This window comes from Entelurus aequoreus, linkage group LG25 (genome assembly GCF_033978785.1).
Source record: "Entelurus aequoreus isolate RoL-2023_Sb linkage group LG25, RoL_Eaeq_v1.1, whole genome shotgun sequence".
Taxonomy (NCBI): Eukaryota; Metazoa; Chordata; class Actinopteri; order Syngnathiformes; family Syngnathidae; genus Entelurus; species Entelurus aequoreus.
Window position 1 is genome coordinate 22,689,760 of NC_084755.1, and position 18,076 is coordinate 22,707,835.

Sequence of the window (18,076 nt, forward strand, 5' to 3'; positions counted from 1 at the left end):
TCAGAACACAGTCATCCCAGGATGTTTTTTTGTAATTGCGTTTCTTTTTCAAAAGTTGAATGTTTTGAGGCTTTTTTTTTTTTGGTCAAATAATATTAAATCCACTCTGATTTCATGAAATTAATTTGCTATTACATTTTAAAGTGTTCCTTGTAACCTTAACCTCAAAAAGCAAATGAGTTCAACAAACATTGGAAGAAAAACAACTGTATTGATGTTTTACTCGTTTTATATCACTCAGACTTAAAAGTGCATGGTGGAGCCATTGTCTAATTAATGCACTTTTACTAACCAACTCAATTGTAGAAAGAAACACCACAAAAGTTTTTCTTACTGTTCGCTGTCTGCTCTTTTGCCACAAGTTGCAGACATTTTCCAGGTTTATGCTTTAATAGTAGAGATGTCAGATGATATCGGACTGCCGATATTATTGGCCGATAAATGCTTTAAAATGTAATATCGAAAATTATCGGTATCTGTTTCAAAAAGTAAAATGTATGATTTTTTAAAATGCCGCTGTACGGAGTGGTACTCGGACGTAGGGACAAGTACAGAGCGCCAATAAACCTTAAAGGCACTGCCTTTGCGTGCCGGCCCAGTCAAATAATATCTACGGCTTTTCACACACACAAGTGAATGCAAAGCATACTTGGTCAACAGCCATACAGGTCACACTGAGGGTGGCCGTATAAACAACTTTAACACAGTTACAAATATGCGCCACACTGTGAACCCACACCAAACAAGAATGACGAACACATTTCGGGAAAACATCCGCACCGTAACACAACATAAACACAACAGAACAAATACCCAGAACCCCTTGCAGCACTAACTCTTCCGGGATGCTACAATATACACACCCCGCTACCCCCACCAAAAACCTCAACTCGCCCCCCCAACCCCGCCCACCTCAACCTCCTCATGCTCTCTCAGGGAGAGCATGTCCCAAATTCCAAGCTGCTGTTTTGAGGTATGTTAAAATAAATAATGCACTTTGTGACTTCAATCAATCAATCAATAAATCAATGTTTATTTATATAGCCCTAAATCACAAGTGTCTCAAAGGGCAATAATAAATATGGCAGTGCCATGTTGGCATTTTTTTCCATAACTTGAGCTGATTTATTTTGGAAAACCTTATAACATTGTTTAATGCATCCAGCGGGGCATCACAAAAAAATTAGGCATAATAATGTGTTAATTTCACGACTGTATATATCGTATCGGTTGATATCGGAATCGGTAATTAAGAGTTGGACAATATCGGAATATCGGATATCGGCAAAAAAGCCATTATCTGACATCTCTATTTAATAGTGATACTAACACATTCATTTATGTTCCAAAACGTTTAACCCCGCACGTTAATAACATTTGTGTAGTATTGAAAGTGATTTATTGCCGTATTTTTTGTTGTTAAATGACGATGGGACAATGTCATCATACTTTGACACCCCTGCTTTAGTTGAAATAGTACAAAACTTAAAAAGAAAGAAATACTTTTGTTAAAAAAAAGAAAAAGCAATAAAAAACAAGCAAAACATAACATTATGTCGGAACTTGCATTAATATCAGGTTTTAAAAAAAATTAAAAGGCAAGTCACATGTTCACATTTTTGTGGCGTTTTAGGGGACCCAGCATTGACTGAATGTATTTTAATTAATTTCAACGTAGGACGCTGTTTCATTAATACAAGTTTTTCAGGTTCACAGAACGAATGAAACTCATATCCCGAGATACCACTGTATGAGTTAGCCTTTGACATGCACAGTTAGGTTTTTTTTAAAATTGTATTTATTTATTTTTTAACAGATCTTACCTGAATCTGGTTCGGTGACATGCGTGTACTGGGAGGACGCAGGAGAAGACGAAGGAAGTGAAAAAAGCATTGCGGCAACCAAGAAAATGAGATGGTCTGTCGATGGATGCTGGGTTGCACACTCAAACGCAAACTTCACAATGTGCAGCTGCTCTCATCTCTCCACATTTGCCCTCATCCTACAGATTGTGGAGGTATTGAAATATATATATTTATATATAAAGTCGTGGTCAAAAGTTTACATACACTTGTAAAGAACATAATGTTATGGCTGTCTTGAGTTTCCAATAATTTCTACAACTCTTATTTTTTTTTGATAGAGTGATTGGAGCACATACTTGTTGGTCACAAAAACATTCATAAAGTTTGGTTCTTTTATGAATTTATTGTGGGTCTACTGAAAATGTCACCAAATCTGCTGGGTCAAAAGTATACATACAGCAATGTTAATATTTGATTACATGTCCCTTAGCAAGTTTCACTGCAATAAGGCGCTTTTGGTAGCCATCCACAAGCTTCTGGCAAGCTTCTGGTTGAATTTTTGACCACTCCTCTTGACAAAATTGGTGCATTTCAGCTAAATTTGTTTGTTTTCTGACATGGACTTGTTTCTTCAGCATTGTCCACACGTTTAAGTCAGGACTTTGGGAAGGCCATTCTAAAACTTTAAAATTAGCCTGAGTTAGCCATTCCTTTACCACTTTTGACGTGTGTTTGGGGTCATTGTCCTGTTGGAACACCCAATTGCGCCCAAGACCCAACCTCCGGGTTGATGATTTTAGGTTGTCCTGAAGAATTTGGAGGTAATCCTCCTTTTTCATTGTCCCATTTACTCTCTGTAAAGCACCAGTTCCATTGGCAGCAAAACAGGCCCAGAGCATAATACTACCACCACCATGCTTGACGGTAGGAATTGGTGTACCTGGGATTAAGCAGGGGTGGGCAATTAATTTTTACCGGGGGCCGCATGAGCTACCCGAGCACTGCTGGAGGGCCACATCGACAATATTTCAATTAAATTTTGCTCAATATTATTTTTGATATATACCGTAAGATAAATAATAATAATAATAATAATAATAATAGTAATACTTCAACATAGTGTGTGTAACAGCATTCCATGACTAATATATATAAATTAACATTAATAATAAATGACAGTAAAATAAGCACACGTATGACTGAGGAGTCATAGTGTAACTTTGTGTGGTGTTTGAGTTGTCCGACTTTTTGTGTGGCCTTAAACGCACCAGTGGTTTAGTGCTATGCGTGTTGGTGACAGATGACAAGTTGGTTTTGGCCTGGTTTGTACGGCAGAAAATGACTAGTTTTTCGAGATAGAATTGTTTTACTCATGTTTTTGGTGTGGTTATGTCCGAATATAAACAGTTTTGTTCAATAAAGTGATCGATATAATTCCTGTCCTCGAAGCATCTCGATAGACGTTACAATAATTGAACGGTGTTCAATTGAACGGTGTTGACGAACACCGTTAGGGCCGCTTGTTGTCACTGTCACTCAAAGTTGCATTGCAAAATTCCATAGAATAAATATGTTTATTTTGTTTAGAATTCAGATGGGATTTGATTTGGTGCGCGGCATATACTTGCTGCGCGCAGCGGACGCTTGAGCAGTGCGCAATTGCGCAGGCGCGCACCTTGGGTGAGGGAACGTTGCTTTGCAGTTCATGTGTTGTTGAAAACACGCCATTCCTCATCAACTTTTCTCTTTTTGGCGTCTCGGGTGTAAACCGTGCATCACTTGTCGCTGCATGTGCACCTTCACTCGCAGGTTACAGACGGACACACGCCCATAAATAATACTTTTGAAAATAAAAGCAGCACAGTTGTATTGCGCGCAGGACATAGATGTTTTTTCAACTTTATTTTGTAATTGCAGTTGTTCACATTCACTCACAATCACGCATACGTCCACACGGAAGTAATACAAATAACGATTTTCAAAACAAAAGCAGCACCGTTGTATTGCACACTCGACATAGATACTTTTTTTAATGTATTTTGTAATTTATAATTGGCCTCACGCGGGCCGGACAGGGACGCACAAAGGGCCGGATGCGGCCCGCGGGCCACAGAATGCCCAGGTCTGGATTAAAGGCTTCACCTTTTCTCCTCCAAACATATTGCTGGGTATTGTGGCCAAACAGCTCAATTTTTGTTTCATCTGACCACAGAACTTTCCTCCAGAAGGTCTTATCTTTGTCCATGTGGTGTCAGATTAAACAAAAATTGAAATGGGACAATGAAAAAGGAGGAAATATCTCTAAATTCTTCAGGACAACCTAAAATCATCAGCCCGGAGGTTGGGTCTTGGGCACAGTTGGGTGTTCCAACAGGACAATGACCCCAAACACACGTCAAAAGTGGTAAATCAGGCTAGAATTAGGGTTTTAGAATGGCCTTCCCAAAGTCCTGACTTAAACGTGTGGACAATGCTGAAGAAACAAGTCCATGTCAGAAAACCAACAAATTTAGCTGAAGTGCACCAATTTTGTCAAGAGGAGTGGTCAAAAATTCAATTGAAGCTTGCCAGAAGCTTGTGGATGGCTACCAAAAGCACCTTATTGCAGTGAAACTTGCCAAGGGACATGTAACCAAATATTAACATTGCTGTATGTATACTTTTGACCTAGCAGATTTGGTGACATTTTCAGTAGACCCATAATAAATTCATAAAACAACCAAACTTCATGAATGTTTTTTGTGACCAACAAGTATGTGATCCAATCACTCCATCACAAAAAAACAAGAGTTGTAGAAATTATTGGAAATTCAAGACAGCCATGACATTATGTTCTTTACAAGTGTATGTAAACTTTTGACCACGACTGTATATGTGTATGAAATAACAATAACACGTAGGCTCCCAAGGTCATAGCGGGTGTTGTTGTCTCACAGCCCCCGCTGGAGGATTCTTTCTTAGAGTGGCTGAACCGAGTGTGCGTCATAGTTGGACTTTTCTTCTTTGCTTTGGCCATCCTCACCTTTCTGCTGTGCAGCTGGAATTCCAAAATCGACAACACGGCTCGTCTCCATCTGTGCCTCAACGTCTCCTCGTCGCACATCCTGCTGCTGTGGAACGACAGATATGTTGAGCATGAGGTACGCACTAACGCATTTGCATGTACACTAGATCCTTCTGAGAGTCAGTGTCCTCTGCAGTGGACATCTTTGCATAACGGGGATATTGTGTAACTCGGACAAAAAAATAAAATAGCCCCCGCAAAAATGTTTACTGCAAAAAGATGTTTGTTCTCAGGAGGATCTTGAACACAGGTGTCAAAGTCAGGTCAAATCATTTTAAATGGTCCGCTGATTAATTTCAAGTCGTCCGCCAATAGATTTATGTCATTTTAAGTGACCAGCCACATCATTTATCTGGCCCACCACAACATTTATGTGGTCCACCATGTCATTTTTGTCGTCCGCCACATCCTTTTAAGTGGCCTGCCACCTCATTTATGTGGTCCGCCAGTACGTGGTCTGTCACTATATCTAAGCGGCCTAACATGTCATTTTATGTTGACCGCCACCTCATTTATGTGCTCTGCCATATCATTTTAAGTGGTTCACCACTTCATTTAAGTGGCCCACCATGTCGTGTATGTCGTCCACCACATCATTTTAGGTGGCCTGCCACATTATTTTACATGGTCTGTCACACCATTTATGGTTCGCCACATTATTTATGTGGCCTGCCACAGCATTCTATGTAGACTGTCACCTCATTTATGTGGTTCGCCACATCATTTTATGTGGTCTGCCACATCAAATATGTGGTTCCCCACATGAAGTGGCCTACCTCATTAGTTAATGTTAAATGCCACGGCGCCACCGCATTATTTATGTGGCCCACCACATCATTTATGTGGGCCACTATCTCATTTATGTCTTCTACTACCGCATTTTAAGTGGCCCGGCACCTCTTTTATGTGGTTTGCCACATTATTTATGTAGCCTGCTACATCATTTTATGTTGACCGCTACCTCATTTATGTGGCCCACCACATCATTTATGTGGGCCACGATCTCATTTATGTCTTCTACTACCGCATCTTAAGTGGCCCGGCACCTCTTTTATGTGGTTTGCCACATTATTTATGTAGCCAGCTACATCATTTTATGTTGACCGCTACCTCATTTATGTGGCCCACCATGTCATTTATGTCATCCACCACATCATTTTAAGTGACCAGCCACCTCATTTATGTGGCCCACCATATCATTTATGTCGTCCACCACATCATTTTAAGTGACCAGCCACCTCATTTATGTGGCCCACCATATCATTTATGTCGTCCACCACATCATTTTAAGTGACCAGCCACCTCATTTATGTGGCCCACCATATCATTTATGTCGTCCACCACATCATTTTAAGTGACCAGCAACCTCATTTATGTGGCCCACCATGTCATTTATGTCGTCCACCACATCATTTTAAGTGACCAGCCACCTCATTTATGTGGCCCACCATGTCATTTATGTCATCCACCACATCATTTTAAGTGACCAGCCACCTCATTTACGTGGCCCACCATGTCATTTATGTCATCCACCACATCATTTTAAGTGACCAGCCACCTCATTTATATGGCCCACCATGTCATTTATGTCGTCCACCACATCATTTTAAGTGACCAACCACCTCATTTATGTGGCCCACCATGTCATTTATGTCGTCCACCACATCATTTTAAGTGACCAGCCACCTCATTTATATGGCCCACCATGTCATTTATGTCGTCCACCACATCATTTTAAGTGACCAGCCACCTCATTTATGTGGCCCACCATGTCATTTATGTCCTCCACCACATCATTTTAAGTGACTAGCCACATCATTTATGTGGCCCACCACATCATTTATGTGGGCCAATATCTCATTTATGTCTTCTACTATCGCATTTTAAGTGGCCCGGCACCTCTTTTATATGGTTTGCCACATTATTTATGTAGCCTGCTACATCATTTTATGTTGACCGCTACCTCATTTATGTGGCCCACCATGTGATTTATGTCGTCCACCACATCATTTTAAGTGACCAGCCACCTCATTTATGTGGTTTGCCACAATATTTTATGTTGAGCACAAACTCATTTAAGTGGCCCACCATGTCATTTATGTAGACAGTCACCTCATTTATGTGGTTCGCCACATCAATTATGTGGTTCCCCACATGATTTGGCCTACCTCGTTAGTTTATGTTAAATGCCACGGCGCCACCGCATCATTTATGTGGCCCACCACATCATTTATGTGGGCCACTATCTCATTTATGTCTTCTACTACCGCATTTTAAGTGGCTCGGCACCTCTTTTATGTGGTTTGCCACATTATTTATGTAGCCAGCTACATCATTTTATGTTGACCGCTACCTCTTTTATGTGGCCCACCATTTCATTTATGTCATCCACCACATCATTTTAAGTGACCAGCCACATCATTTATGTGGCCCACCATATCATTTATGTCGTCCACCACATCATTTTAAGTGACCAGCCAACTCATTTATGTGGCCCACCATATTATTTATGTCGTCCACCACATCATTTTAAGTGACCAGCCACATCATTTATATGGCCCACCATGTCATTTATGTCGTCCACCACATCATTTTAAGTGACCAGCCACCTCATTTATGTGGCCCACCATGTCATTTATGTCCTCCACCACATCATTTTAAGTGACTAGCCACCTCATTTATATGGCCCACCATGTCATTTATGTCGTCCACCACATCATTTTAAGTGACCAGCCACCTCATTTATGTGGCCCACCATGTCATTTATGTCATCCACCACATCATTTCAAGTGACCAGCCACCTCATTTATGTGGCCCACCATGTCATTTATGTCATCCACCACATAATTTTAAGTGACCAGCCACCTCATTTATGTGGCCCACCATGTCATTTATGTCGTCCACCACATCATTTTAAGTGACCAGCCACATCATTTATGTGGCCCACCATGTTATTTATGTCGTCCACCACATAATTTTAAGTGACCAGCCACCTCATTTATATGGCCCACCATGTCATTTATGTCGTTCACCACATCATTTTAAGTGACCAGCCACATCATTTATGTGGCCCACCATGTCATTTATGTCATCCACCACATCATTTTAAGTGACCAGCCACCTCATTTATGTGGCCCACCATGTCATTTATGTCATCCACCACATCATTTTAAGTGACCAGCCACATCATTTATGTGGCCCACCATATCATTTATGTCATCCACCACATCATTTTAAGTGACCAGCCACCTCATTTATGTGGCCCACCATGTCATTTATGTCGTCCACCACATAATTTTAAGTGACCAGCCACATCATTTACGTGGCCCACCATATCATTTATGTCGTCCACCACATTATTTTAAGTGACCAGCCACATCATTTACGTGGCCCAACATATCATTTATGTCGTCCACCACATCATTTTAAGTGACCAGCCACATCATTTGAGTGGTCTGCCACATTATTTTATGTTGAACACCAACTCATTTAAGTGGCCCACCATGTCATTTATGGAATCCACCATATCATTTATGTGGTCCGCCATTTCATTTATGTGGTTTTCCACATTACTTATGTGGCCTTCTTTATCATTTTATGTTGACCGCCATCTCATTTATGTGGTCCACCACATAATTTAGGGCCCACTATGTCATTTATGTCATCCGCCATCTCATTTATGTGGCCCGCATCTTCATTTATGTGGTTTGCCACATTATTTTAGTGGCCTTCTATATAAATTTATGTTTACCACCACCTCATTTATGTGGTCCACCACAACATTTATGTGGTCCACCATGTCATTTTTGTCGTCCGCCACATCATTTTAAGTGGCCTGCCACATGTAATATGTGATCTGTCACATTATTTAAAATGACCCCACACATGATTTATGTGGCCCACCATGTCATGTGTGTGGTCCACCACATTGTTTTATGTGGCCCACCATGTCATTTGTTGTCCACCACATCATTTGAACTGGCCCTCCTCGTCATTTACGTGGTCTGCCAAATCATGTATGTGTTTCGCCATATTATTTATTTGGCCCGCCACCTAATTTTATGTGGACAGCTACCTAATTTATGTGATCCGCCATCTCATTTATGTCGTCCACCACAACATTTATGTGGCCCACCATATCATTTATGTCATCCGCCGTTTCATTTATAAATAAATAAATGATAAATGGGTTATACTTGTATAGCGCTTTTCTACCTTCAAGGTACTCAAAGCGCTTTGACAATATTTCCACATTCACCCATTCACACACGCATTCACACACTGATGGAGGGAGCTGCCATGCAAGGCGCTACCAGCAGCCATCAGGAGCAAGGGTGAAGTGTCTTGCCCAAGGACACAACGGACGTGACTAGGATGGTAGAAGGTGGGGATTGAACCCCAGTAACCAGCAACCCTCCGATTGCTGGCACGGCCACTCTACCAACTTCGCCACAACATTTACGTGGCCCACCATGTCATTTATGTCATCCGCCGTTTCATTTATGTGGTCCACCACAACATTTATGTGGTCCGCCACCTCATTTATGTGGTCCACCACAACATTTATGTGGCCCACCATGTCATTAAGGTGATACACCATGTAATTTATGTCGCCCGCCACATAATTTATGTGGCCCACCACCTCATTTATGTGGTTTGCCACATGTTTTATGTGGCCTGCCACATCATTTTATGTTGACCGCCACATCATTTATGTAGTCTTCCATCTCATTTTATGTGGTCTGTCACATTATTTAAAGTGACCCGACTTGTCATTTTAAGTGGCCCACCACATCACTTATGTGGTCTGTCATATTAATTAAAATGACCCCACACATCATTTAAATGGCCCACCATGTCATGTGTGAGGTCCACCACATTGTTTTATGTGGCCCACCAGGTCATTTATGTCGTCCACCACATCATTTTAACTGACCAGCCACATCATTTATGTGGTTTGCCACATTATTTTATGTTGAGCATCAACTCATTTATGTGGTCCAACACAGCATTTATGTGGCCCACCATGTCATTTATAAAATCCACCATATCATGTATGTGATCCGCCACTTCATTTATGTGGTTTGCCACATTACTTATGTGGCCCTTGTTTATCATTTTATGTTGACCGCCATCTCATTTATGTGGTCCACCACAACATTTATGTGGCCCACCATGTCATTTATGTCATCCGCCATATCATTTACGTGGTCCACCACAACATTTATGTGGCCCACCATGTCATTTATGTCATCCGCCATATCATTTATGTGGTCCGCCATGTCATTTATTTGGTCCACCATGTCATTTTTGTCGTCTGCCGCATCATTTTAAGTGGCCTGCCACATGTAATATGTGATCTGTCACATTATTTAAAGTGACCCGACACATCATTTAATTGGCCCACCATGTCATGTATGTGGTCCACCATATTGTTTTATGTGGCCCTCCATGTCATTTTACGTGGTCTGCCAAATCATGTATGTGTTTCGCCATATTATTTATTTGGCCCGCCACCTAATTTTATGTGGACAGCTACCTAATTTATGTGATCCGCCATCTCATTTATGTCGTCCACCACAACATTTATGTCATTTATGTCATTTATATCATCCGCCGTATCATTTATGTGGTCCACCACAACATTTATGTGGTCCACCACAACATTTAAGTGGCCCACCATGTCTATTATGTCATCCGCCGTTTCATTTACACTACCGTTCAAAAGTTTGGGGTCACATTGAAATGTCCTTATTTTTGAAGGAAAAGCACTGTACTTTTCAATGAAGATAACTTTAAACTAGTCTTAACTTTAAAGAAATACACTCTATACATTGCTAATGTGGTAAATGACTATTCTAGCTGTAAATGTCTGGTTTTTGGTGCAATATCTACATAGGTGTATAGAGGCCCATTTCCAGCAACTATCACTCCAGTGTTCTAATGGTACAATGTGTTTGCTCATTGGCTCAGAAGGCTAATTGATGATTAGAAAACCCTTGTGCAATCATGTTCACACATCTGAAAACAGTTTAGCTCGTTACAGAAGCTACAAAACTGACCTTCCTTTGAGCAGATTGAGTTTCTGGAGCATCACATTTGTGGGGTTAATTAAACGCTCAAAATGGCCAGAAAAAGAGAACTTTCATCTGAAACTCGACAGTCTATTCTTGTTCTTAGAAATGAAGGCTATTCCACAAAATTGTTTGGGTGACCCCAAACTTTTGAACGGTAGTGTATGTGGTCCACCATGTCATTTAGGTGGTCCACCATGTAATTTATGTGGCCCACTACCTCATTTATGTGGTTTGCCACATATTTTGTGGCCTGCCACATCATTTTATGTTGACCGCCACTTCATTTATGTGGTCTGTCACATTATTTAAAATGAACCCACACATCATTTATGTGGCCCACCATGTCATGCGTGTGGTCCACCACATTGTTTTATGTGGCCCACCATGTCATTTGTTGTCCACCACATTATTTTATCTGGCCCTCCACGTCATTTTACGTGGTCTGCCAAATCATGTATGTGTTTCGCCATATTATTTACGTGGCCCGCCACCTAATTTTATGTGGACAGCTACCTAATTTATGTGATCCGCCATCTCATTTATATGGGCCGCCAGATCATTGTGTGTGGCCTGCCACTTTATTTTAAATGGCCCGTCACATCATTCTATGTGGTCCGCCACATAAGTTTATTGTTTATTGAGGATCCCATTAGCCGACGCACAAACGCCAGGCTAGTCTTCCTGGGGTCCTTTTCAAAAGTTCAAAGTAAAATAATAACACACAGATCCATTTACAAAACATACACAAATCCAGTTACAAATAAAAGAAAGGAAAAAGGAAAATAAAAATACAATTCTCTAATTAATAAAATAAAATAACAGTACACAGATCCAGTTACAGAACATACGCAGATCCAGTTACAATTAAAAAAAAAGGAAAAAGGAAAAGAAAAAGAAAATTCTCAAAATAATAAAAAAATAACAGTACACAGATCCAGTTACAGAACATACGCAAATCCAGTTACAATGAAAGAAAGGAAAAAGGGAAAGAGAAAAACTTCTCAAACTGATAACATGAAAGATTAACTCCCAAGTCTAAAAAGTGACTTTACATGTTTCTAAAATGTTTATTTATTTTTATTTTTTTTACTGAGAATAGTCCTAATAGTTTATGTGGTCTGCCACATTATTTCAGATGGTCCGCCACATAATTTAAGCGTTCTGCCACATAATTTTAAGTGGGCAGCCACATCATTTTATGAGGTTTTTTGGGTTATCAAAAAACAAAACAAATAACTGCCTGTCACCTTGACTTACGATTTCAAAGCAAGTTATCCATCAAATGGTTAGTTTAAAGGCCTACTGAAATGAGATTTTCTTATTTAAACAGGGATAGCAGGTCCATTCTATGTGTCATACTTGATCATTTCGCGATATTGCCATATTTTTGCTGAAAGGATTTAGTAGAGAACATCGACGATAAAGTTCGCAACTTTTGGTCGCTGATAAAAAAGCCTTGCCTGTACCGGAAGTAGCGTGATGTCACAGGTTGTGGAGCTCCTCACATCTGCACATTGTTTACAATCATGGCCACCAGCAGCGAGAGCGATTTGGACCGAGAAAGCGACGATTTCCCCATTAATTTGAGCGAGGATGAAAGATTTGTGGATGAGGAAAGTGAGATTGAAGGATTAGAGGGCAGTGGAAGCGATTCAGATAGGGAAGATGCTGTGAGAGGCGGGTGGGACCTGATATTCAGCTGGGAATGACTAAAACAGTAAATAAACACAAGACATATATATACTCTATTAGCCACAACACAACCAGGCTTATATTTAATATGCCACAAATTAATCCCGCATAACAAACACCTCCCCCTCCCGTCCATATAACCAGCCAATACAAATCAAACACCCGCACAACACACTCAATCCCACAGCCCAAAGTACCGTTCACCTCCGCAAAGTTCATACAGCACATATATTTCCCCAAAGTCCCCAAAGTTACGTACGTGACATGCACATAGCGGCACGCACGTACGGGCAAGCGATCAAATGTTTGGAAGCCGCAGCTGCGTACTTACGGTAGCACGTATCCAACTCAAAGTCCTCCTGGTTGTGTTGCTGCAGCCGGCCGCTAATACACCGCTTCCCACGTACAGCTTTCTTCTTTGCTGTCTTCATTGTTCATTAAACAAATTGCAAAAGATTCACCAACACAGATGTCCAGAATACTGTGGAATTTTGCGATGAAAACAGACGACTTAATAGCTGGCCACAATGGTGTCCCAAAATGTCCGCTACAATCCGTGATGTCACGCGCAAACGTCATCATACCGAGACGTTTTTAGCAGGATATTTCGCGGGAAATTTAAAATTGCACTTGTGGATAATGCATATGTTTAAGAGCTATTTCTTTATTCATAATCATGTTTGAATCAGCTCATATTTTTTCCTTAATTTTACTCTGTATACTAGTTTCTCTTTGTCTTCAGATTGCCTGTTTAGGCAGGGTCGTAAACCATCAGGAATGTGAACACAACCCCCAAGTCTCTCTTCTTATCAGTGTTGAGAGGAGGGGGGGGGGGGGAGATGGGGGCTTTCTTTGTGTGAAAAGAGTTGCTTTTACCTGTGGAATGCCAGATCAACTTGGGCTACGCATTTGTATGTGTTGTTCGAGGCTGGTCTCTATTCTCAAATATTTGACAATAAATTACAAAATACCTATACTGTGCTTGGTGGTATATTCGAGATCAGTTTATGTGTCATCTAAGGAACTTGGGACTGACCAGCGTTTTACATCCCACTTGGAGGAACATCTGGTCAAACGCAACACACTTTACTAATCTAACCCGGCCATATTGGCATGTGTTGCAATGTTAAGATTTCATCATTGATATATAAACTATCAGACTGCGTGGTCGGTAGTAGTGGGTTTCAGTAGGCCTTTAAAAGATAATAATAAAAAACAGTTGCATATACAGACTGTCTATCAAGGCTATTATATTCATATATTATTCATTTTTACAAATGGCCCTTTGAAGGCAGCCATAATTGCGACAAGGCGAGTCTGACACCCTTCATCCAGAAAAAGCACCTTTTTTGAGGCCACTCCTGATGTCTCCACAGTTGGCCTGCACCGTCATAGCAGGACTTCTCCACTTCTTTATGATTGCCGGTTTCATGTGGATGCTGCTTGAGGCCCTGCAGCTCTACCTCTTGGTCCGAAAGCTCTCCAGGGTGCAGGTGATCCAGAGGGACGGGCTTCCTAAGCTGTTGCTCTATCTGGTCGGCTATGGTGTCCCATTTGTGATCGTGGGTGTTTCCGCCCTGGTCTACTCGGACGGGTACGGAGTCACGGATTTCAAGGAGTGAGTGACATGAACAGCGGACCTCCATCATGGTTAGTATTCATGTCTAAGAGGAGACGAGCTAATGTTCTGGTGAATTTCAGCTGCTTGCTGTCGCAAAGGCAGAACTTCCACTGGGCTTTGACAGGACCAGTCCTAACTGTCCTTGCTGTGAGTGTGAAAATAAACTTTGCATGGAGATACAACTGCTGTGTGACTATGCTTTTTCCAACAGCTGAACGTCATCTTGTTCTTTGCAACTTTATGGTGTCTGAGACCCACTTTGGCCAACATGAGAAGTGATGTCTCTCAGTCCAGAGACACAAGGTGAATCTTGCTCTTTGGTTTAAATCTTGCGAAAGTCCAACAAATCCTTAGTGGGAATTATGGCCATAAACTACAAATCCCAAAGCCAGTGAAGTTGGCACGTTGCGTAATTCGTAAATAAAAACAGAATACAATGATTTGCAAATCCTTTTCAATCTATTTTCAATTGAACAGACTGCAAAGACAACATACTTAATGTTCAAACTGGAAAACTTTGTTATTTTTTGCAAATATTAGCTCATTTGGAATTTGATGCCTGCAACATGTTTCAAAAAAGCTGGAATTTAGGGATTTCCCCATCTATGGTCCGTAATATCATCAAAAGGTTTAGAGAGTCTGGAGAACTCACTGCACGTAAGCAATTATATTATGGACCTTCGATCCCTAAGGCGGTACTGCATCAAAAACCGACATCAGCGTGTAAAGGATATCACCACATGGGCTCGGGGACACTTCAGAAAACCACTGTCAGTAACTACAGTTCGTTGCTGCATCTGTAAGTGCAAGTTAAAACTCTACTATGCAAAGCTGAAGCCATTTGTCAACAACACCCAGAAACGCTGCCGGCTTTGCTGGGCCCCAGCTCATTTAAGATGGACTGATATAAATTGTAAAAGTGTTCTGTGGTCTGACGTGTCCACATTTCAAATTGTTTTTGGAAACTGTGGCCGTCGTGTGCTCTGGACCAAAGAGGAAAAGAACCATCCGGATTGTTATAGGCGCAAAGCTCAAAAGCCAGCATATGTGATGGTATGGGGTGTGTATTAGTGCCCAAGACATGGGTAACTTACCTATCTGGGAAGGCGCCATTAATGCTGAAAGGTTCATACAGGTTTTGGAGCAACATATGTTGCCATCCAAGCAACGTTATCATGGACGCCCCTGCTTATTTCAGCAAGACAATGCCAAGCCAAGGGTTACAACAGCGTGTCTTCATAGTAAAAGAGTGCGGGTACTAGACTGGCCTGCCTGTAGTCCAGACGTGTCTCCCATTGAAAATATGTGGCACAATATGAAGCGTAAAATACGACAACTGAGACCCCGGACTGTTGAACAACTTAAGCTGTACATCAAGCAAGAATGGGAAAAAAATGTCACCTGAAAAGCTTCAAAAATTGGTCTCCTCAGTTCCCAAACGTTTACTGAGTGTTGTTAAAAGGAAAGGCCATGTAACACAGTGGTAAAAATGCCCCTGTGACAACTTTTTTGCAATGTGTTGCTGCCATTAAATTCTAAGTTAATGATTATTTTTAGTCAAAAGATTAAGTTTCTCAGTTTGAACATTAAGTATCTTGTCTTTGCAGTCTGTTCAATTGAATATAAGTTGAAAAGGATTTGAAAATCATTGTATTCTGTTTTTATTTACGAATTACACAACGTGCCAACTTCACTGGTTTTGGGTTTTGTACAAAAACTCTAAACTATTTTTAAAATAATTTCCATTTTCACAGAATAAAATTTGTATATATATATATATATATATATATATATATATATATATATATATATATATATATATATATATATATATATATATATATATATATATATATATATATATATATATATATATATATATATATATATATCTAGTTGAATGCAAATTCAGTAGATTTTCTACCCTGAATGTTTACTGCAGTATGCATTTACAGTATATATGGCCACATTCCTTTTCATCCATTCATATTTTTGTTGCTCACATCTTAAAAGGTGACCGAGCCTTCCAATTGCCATTAATTCCCATAGATAGTGTTAAACTATTTCCAAAAAAATATTATAATCCACCTCTACAGGGAACTTTAGACTGGTATATGACGGGATACGTTATTTGTATGGAGGGTAAAACGGGACAGAACATAAATAAATAAATGAATCTTTAAATAATTACTCAAATTGGTCATTAATTAATTACAAATTAGAATGAAATGACAAAAATGTTTATTAAATATGTCAATAATGAATATAATGTAAAGTATGTTTATTTATTTAGCTGTTTAATTACTTCAATATCTAATCAATATTTAATTATTTCACAATTTAATTATTTATTTCACAATTAAATAATTGCATGTTTAATTAATCATTTCTTGATTTAATGATGTCCCAATAATTAATGGATTAAGATTTTTTTTCTCAATAAATGAACCAGTTTATGACTTTGATTGGTGAGTTTCACATATACAATACATTCATTAAGTGCTGACACACAGGTTCATGGAATAAACAATAAAATAAAAAAATAAAACATTAACATGAATAATCACGTCATGAAATAATTAATCAAATCATAAAACAATTTAATTGTGAAGTAATTAATGAAATAATTATTCAAATATAAATACATTTAAGTACTTTTGCATGAAATTAATTAATGACACATTTATTTATGTAATTGCAATTTAAATGCATTAATGAAACATTTAAGTACTTATTTAAAGATATACTTATTTATTTCTGTCCCATTTGACCCTGCATACTGTAAGTTTGTTTTAGACATGCTTATTAACAAATGAAGGAAAATAACAGGGTTACACTAGCACAATGCAACGTGTCTATTTAGTCCTACCTCTTATCCATGTACAGTATATTACTAATAATTCATTTACACAATGCATTTTACATTTTGACACTCACACTATTTTGACGGCTTACATTTCGCCATTTAAATTTGGTCACTTCTTGTAAAAAGAAAGAACCAAGCTGTTGAAAAAAACCCTCTATAAAACGTGTGCAATGTTAAAGCGAGACTGCACTTTTATGGGGGGAATTTTGCTTATCATTCACAATCCCTGTATACGATAAAAACACATATTTATTTACAATTTTATCCATTCTAATTGGTAAAATATGGCAAATGTAAGGTGGCTAACAATGCAGATAATGGGAGTAATCTTCTGCGCCCATTAAGCCCTCTAAAACATTTTTAAAAAGCCGACAATAGTCTATTTACATCTTTTGACCTGAATACTAACCCAGCGATATTGTGACTATTCGCGTTAAACTATCATTAGCGGCGCCGTGATCACAATGGGCTAACTCGCTTATTGACATATTGAGTTGGTGAGCTGCTGCATCGCTTATGAGTTGGTGAAAGTTACTTCCAGATCATAAATCAGGCCTCTCACCTGGATAGTAGAAGGTTGTGGCCATGAACCGAGAAGTTGGTCAACTCTGATATCCGACTTCTACCCGGAGATGGCGAGAAAGAAAGGAACTATACGCTCGTTTGCGGCACTTTTTTTAAAATTCTTCATCTAAACCGGAAGATATGAACATCCTATCAATTGCCATCCCAGTGAGAGCAGACATTGTACAGTAAGTGATTGTTTTAAGGTGTTCCAAGTTTTTATTTCTTGTTAAGCACTTAACAATTAATTCAATTCGTATTCAAAAATACGTAAATATTACATGTTTTGAATGTGCCTGTTACTACATTACATATATACAGTACTTATCATTAAGTATACATGCAATTAAATATACATTACATATAACAATATAGGGGTGGCATGGC

At 39.5% G+C, this 18,076-nt stretch overlaps 2 protein-coding genes across 2 annotated transcripts in view; one reads left to right on the top strand and one right to left on the bottom strand.

The window, feature by feature from the left end:
* LOC133642206 (ubiquitin carboxyl-terminal hydrolase 37-like) overlaps nt 1–18,076 on the bottom strand; it is a 105,747-nt gene that overhangs the window by 49,791 nt on the left and 37,880 nt on the right. Inside the window, exon 2 of the mRNA XM_062036284.1 lies at nt 4,828–4,915. The gene's annotated coding sequence lies outside the window, so the exon portion shown is untranslated. The remainder of the gene's footprint in view (nt 1–4,827; nt 4,916–18,076) is intronic.
* LOC133643000 (adhesion G protein-coupled receptor E1-like) overlaps nt 1–18,076 on the top strand; it is a 38,007-nt gene that overhangs the window by 18,070 nt on the left and 1,861 nt on the right. Inside the window, exons 15-19 of the mRNA XM_062037420.1 lie at nt 1,817–2,017; nt 4,742–4,945; nt 14,015–14,256; nt 14,340–14,406; nt 14,471–14,562. Of these exons, the coding sequence (XP_061893404.1) occupies nt 1,817–2,017; nt 4,742–4,945; nt 14,015–14,256; nt 14,340–14,406; nt 14,471–14,562 (806 nt within the window). The remainder of the gene's footprint in view (nt 1–1,816; nt 2,018–4,741; nt 4,946–14,014; nt 14,257–14,339; nt 14,407–14,470; nt 14,563–18,076) is intronic.